This window comes from Glycine max, chromosome 8 (genome assembly GCF_000004515.6).
Source record: "Glycine max cultivar Williams 82 chromosome 8, Glycine_max_v4.0, whole genome shotgun sequence".
NCBI lineage: Eukaryota > Viridiplantae > Streptophyta > Magnoliopsida > Fabales > Fabaceae > Glycine > Glycine max.
In genome coordinates, this window is record NC_038244.2 from 46,364,192 (window position 1) to 46,369,692 (window position 5,501).

A 5,501-nucleotide genomic window follows, 5' to 3' on the forward strand; every position below is an offset into this window, starting at 1 on the left:
AATTTGTGTAAATTTTTGTGGTACAAACTGTGTTATGATTTGAAGATATTTATTGACATTTTTTTTGGTATAAATGTAATCTACCTAATTTGACTTTATGTAGCTAATGAAGTATCAACATAATTAATTTATCGCTAAACGTAATATTTATTTAATAAAAAATAATAATATGTCAATATTTTATTGGCTTAGCATATCCCAAGTACATTAAATTTTATAATAGGTGAACATCTTAAATATTCCGAAGGGGATCAAACCCCAAAGAACAGAGTAACAGTCTGATACAAGTTGGGTAACGATGAATGGGCTTCTTACAAAATAACTTAAATGGCAGAAAAAAAAATACATTGGATGACAAAGGAAAATGATCCTACCATAACACTAACAAAATCTTAATGGTTATTAAATTGAACCACTAATAGACATGTTTTCACGTACTAGTACAATTTTTTTATGTTGGCTAAGATGCTTGCAAAGCAATTCTTATACTATACTAGTCATCAAACTGCGAGGGGAATCTGCTTTGAATGAAACTTTGAAAACAAGGAGCAAAATGCCAGAAAGTAGTGCAACAAGTCTTTCAAATTAAAGAAGAAGCTCGTTAATCAACACAATATATAAGTGGTGCAGCCCATATTAGTGACTAAGTTGAGGAAAACAATGCAACAACACGTGGGTGTGAGCTAGTTTAGTGCCAAACAAGTCATTGCATCAATTCAATGCGGCAGAAAATATTAGCAAAGGAACAGAACCCCGAGGCAGAGGGGGTGGTGCTTGTTCACTCCAAAATCGTATAAAAAATATCTTGTCTCCTTTTCTTGCTTTACTACAAAGCAAGTATAATACTAGTAGTAGCAACTATGGTGACACACCATAATAGTAGTGAGTTCAAGCAAGAGTAGCAAGTGAGAGAGAGAGAGAGAGAGAGAGTAGTAAAAAACAAAGAGAGAGACCCAATGCAAAACCAAGAGTTTGATATTTGATAACTTGATATGATATGCTTGTGGTTAAGTTTTTGAGGGAATTGCCAATGTCAATGCCGAGGCAAGTCTTGAGCAACCAAAACCACAACCATATGTCGAGGCAAGCTTTCATCACAAACCATCACCATCACGACCACCATCACCTTCTCCATATTCTTCTCTTTACACTCCTTGTTCCTCTTTCTTTTGCTGCAAATGATGAAGTTAGTGCATTGGTTTCATGGATGCATAGCTCCTCCAATACAGTTCCTTCAGCTTTTTCTAGCTGGAACCCTTTGGACTCAAATCCTTGCAATTGGTCCTACATCAAATGCTCCTCAGCAAGCCTTGTCACTGAGATAGCCATTCAAAATGTTGAGTTAGCGCTTCATTTCCCTTCAAAAATCTCATCCTTTCCTTTCCTTCAAAGGCTAGTGATTTCTGGGGCTAACCTCACTGGGGCTATCTCACCTGACATTGGAAACTGCCCTGAGCTTATAGTCCTTGACCTTAGCTCAAATAGTCTTGTGGGGGGAATTCCTTCAAGTATTGGTAGGCTAAAATATCTTCAAAACTTGAGCTTGAACTCTAACCATCTTACTGGACCAATCCCAAGTGAGATTGGTGATTGTGTCAATCTCAAGACCCTTGATATCTTTGATAACAACCTTAGTGGGGGTCTTCCTGTGGAACTAGGAAAGCTGACAAATCTGGAGGTTATAAGAGCAGGAGGGAACAGTGGCATTGTGGGGAAGATTCCAGATGAACTTGGAGATTGCAGGAATTTGTCAGTGTTAGGTCTTGCTGACACTAAAATTTCTGGTTCATTGCCTGCTTCACTGGGTAAGTTAAGCATGCTTCAGACCTTGTCTATTTATAGTACTATGCTCTCTGGTGAGATTCCTCCTGAAATAGGAAACTGTTCAGAGCTTGTGAACTTGTTTTTGTATGAGAATGGTCTCTCTGGCTTCCTGCCAAGAGAGATTGGTAAGCTTCAGAAGCTTGAAAAGATGCTTCTGTGGCAAAACAGTTTTGGTGGGGGCATTCCTGAGGAAATTGGCAACTGTAGAAGCTTGAAGATTCTTGATGTCTCCTTGAATTCTCTCTCTGGTGGAATACCTCAGAGTTTGGGGCAGCTCTCAAATCTTGAGGAGCTTATGCTGAGTAACAATAACATATCTGGTTCAATTCCAAAAGCTCTCTCCAATCTCACAAACCTCATACAGTTGCAGTTGGATACAAATCAGCTATCAGGTTCAATTCCACCTGAGCTTGGAAGCTTGACAAAGCTAACAGTGTTTTTTGCTTGGCAGAACAAACTTGAAGGTGGCATTCCATCAACATTGGGAGGTTGTAAATGCCTAGAGGCTTTGGATTTGTCATACAATGCACTCACTGATAGCTTACCCCCAGGTCTGTTTAAGCTTCAAAATTTGACAAAGCTTCTGCTAATCTCTAATGATATTTCTGGCCCCATCCCTCCTGAGATTGGCAACTGCAGTTCCCTCATTCGCCTCAGGCTCGTAGACAACAGAATCAGTGGGGAGATACCGAAAGAAATCGGCTTCCTCAATAGCCTCAATTTCCTTGATCTGTCTGAGAATCACCTTACTGGATCAGTACCACTTGAGATTGGAAACTGTAAAGAATTGCAAATGCTGAATCTAAGTAATAACTCCCTTTCTGGTGCTTTGCCTAGTTATTTGTCTTCTCTCACAAGGCTAGAGGTGTTGGATGTTTCTATGAATAAGTTTTCTGGTGAGGTTCCAATGAGTATTGGCCAACTCATTTCACTTCTTAGAGTCATCCTGAGCAAAAACTCTTTCTCTGGTCCAATTCCCTCCTCTCTTGGGCAATGTTCAGGTCTTCAACTGCTAGACCTTAGCAGCAACAACTTCTCAGGGAGCATCCCACCAGAACTGCTTCAAATTGGAGCACTTGATATTTCTCTAAATTTGAGTCATAATGCATTATCTGGAGTGGTCCCACCAGAGATTTCTTCTCTGAACAAGCTGTCAGTTCTAGACCTTTCACACAACAACCTTGAAGGTGACTTGATGGCATTTTCAGGGCTCGAAAATCTTGTTTCTCTAAACATTTCCTACAACAAGTTCACTGGTTATCTGCCAGACAGCAAGTTATTCCATCAACTATCAGCAACAGATTTGGCTGGAAACCAAGGTTTGTGTCCTGATGGTCATGATTCATGTTTTGTTAGCAATGCTGCAATGACAAAAATGCTGAATGGCACTAATAATTCTAAGAGGTCAGAGATAATCAAACTGGCCATTGGATTGCTCAGTGCTTTGGTTGTTGCAATGGCAATCTTTGGAGTTGTTACGGTCTTTAGAGCAAGGAAAATGATTCAAGCAGACAATGATTCTGAGGTGGGAGGGGATTCATGGCCTTGGCAGTTCACCCCATTCCAAAAGGTGAGTTTTTCTGTGGAGCAAGTCTTGAAGTGTTTGGTGGATTCCAATGTGATTGGAAAGGGGTGTTCAGGGATTGTTTATCGTGCCGAAATGGAAAATGGGGATGTCATTGCTGTGAAAAGGCTATGGCCAACAACATTGGCGGCAAGATATGATAGTAAAAGTGACAAGTTAGCAGTTAATGGAGGGGTACGCGATTCCTTTTCGGCCGAGGTAAAAACTCTTGGTTCTATTCGCCACAAGAACATAGTCAGATTCTTGGGGTGCTGTTGGAACAGAAACACCAGATTGCTTATGTATGATTACATGCCGAATGGGAGTCTAGGAGGTCTGCTTCATGAAAGAAGTGGCAACTGCTTGGAATGGGATATCAGGTTTCGGATAATACTAGGAGCAGCTCAAGGTGTGGCTTATTTGCACCATGACTGTGCTCCTCCAATTGTTCACAGGGACATTAAAGCCAACAACATCCTCATAGGCACTGAATTTGAACCATACATTGCTGATTTCGGGCTCGCAAAACTTGTTGATGATAGAGATTTTGCTCGATCTTCTAGCACACTAGCTGGTTCCTATGGTTACATTGCTCCTGGTTAGTATAGTACTACTACCCTAATACTTCAGATTTTAATATTTACTGTTACTTTTATCACTCATATCATTAGGAGAGTCTGTCTCCACAATCAAAGAGAACAAAACCAAGTATATGTATATTTAAATAAATGTTTCACATTCTTTATTTCATGTTATATAGAATAAATAATACATGTATTGATGCTGTGAAGGATTTTTACATTGTCACTCAATTACAAACTGATATATAAGATAAGTTTACTGACTTTTATAATAACTATCTTAAAAGTTATAAAAAAAAATAATTTATAGTGTAAATAGTGCATGCCTAATTAAACTTTTATATGACATTCTTTTTTCTGAATATGCTTGCTTTCACAATTACATACTAACATCTACTCCTTACTACCTTTTCTGCATGTTGGGGTTTGAAGAGTATGGATACATGATGAAGATAACAGAGAAAAGTGATGTTTATAGCTATGGTATTGTTGTATTAGAAGTACTAACCGGGAAGCAACCGATTGATCCAACAATACCTGATGGACTCCACATTGTTGATTGGGTAAGACAGAAAAGAGGTGGAGTTGAAGTGCTAGACGAAAGCTTGCGAGCTCGGCCGGAATCCGAAATTGAGGAGATGCTGCAGACCTTAGGTGTGGCTTTGCTGTGTGTGAATTCAAGCCCAGATGACAGACCAACCATGAAAGATGTGGTAGCAATGATGAAGGAAATTAGGCAGGAGAGAGAGGAATGTGTGAAAGTTGACATGCTTCTTGATGCATCTTCTGCAAATGATCAACAAGAAAGAAATCATTCCATTGAAGAACCAATGTCAATGATAAGCACCAGCAGCACAAATCTGCATCTGCATTACTCTCCCCATCGCCCTCAAACACCAAAGTAACTTTCAAATAGTCAATATTAGCAATGTGTCTAGGCAACTAAGATTTCCTTAGCAAGAATGGTTTCTATCCTGTTATCATTAATTAATTCAGTTTCATATTTTTGGTTTCTTTGTGTATAAGGAGAAAGTTCTAATAAGTACGAGCAATGAAGTAAATCAAGTAATCTTAGTTTGTTTATTATATTACCATTTTTCTTTTTTTTCTGTACTAAAGGTCATATAAACAAACCATTATAATCTGCTTCACACTTAATTAATGAGGCATTTTCTTTGTAAGAGTGTGGTTAGCTAAAGAAAAAACCTAGCTATAAAATAATGTTCAAGTATTTAATCCAAAATCAATCAATAATCAACAAAACATAGAAGTGAAATCTCATAGAGAAGATTGAGGATGAATATTTTCTGCTGAGTAAATTAATGATTTGTGTTTTGGTGTCGCAGTCATTGCGGTCGCTACAGTGGTCTGTCACATGCCCAAAAACTCATCTATCCATAAACTAGATTTAATATCCGTGCAACATGGAAATGTAAATAGTTTACTGATGAGTAAATTAATGATGTATTTTTTGTTAACATGAGAAAATAAATTGAAACTACACTTAAAAGCAATTTGATGTTGTATTTAAT

At 38.2% G+C, this 5,501-nt stretch overlaps 1 protein-coding gene across 1 annotated transcript; it reads left to right on the top strand.

Annotated features, from left to right (window-relative positions):
- Positions 1–467: 467 nt before the first annotated feature.
- LOC100794698 (LRR receptor-like serine/threonine-protein kinase RGI2) lies at positions 468–4,981 on the top strand. Its single transcript, XM_003532260.5, has 2 exons — positions 468–3,986; positions 4,402–4,981. The coding sequence occupies exons 1-2, from the start codon at positions 998–1,000 to the stop codon at positions 4,872–4,874; spliced, it is 3,462 nt and encodes a 1,153-aa protein (XP_003532308.2). The 5' UTR covers positions 468–997; the 3' UTR covers positions 4,875–4,981.
- Positions 4,982–5,501: the final 520 nt, after the last annotated feature.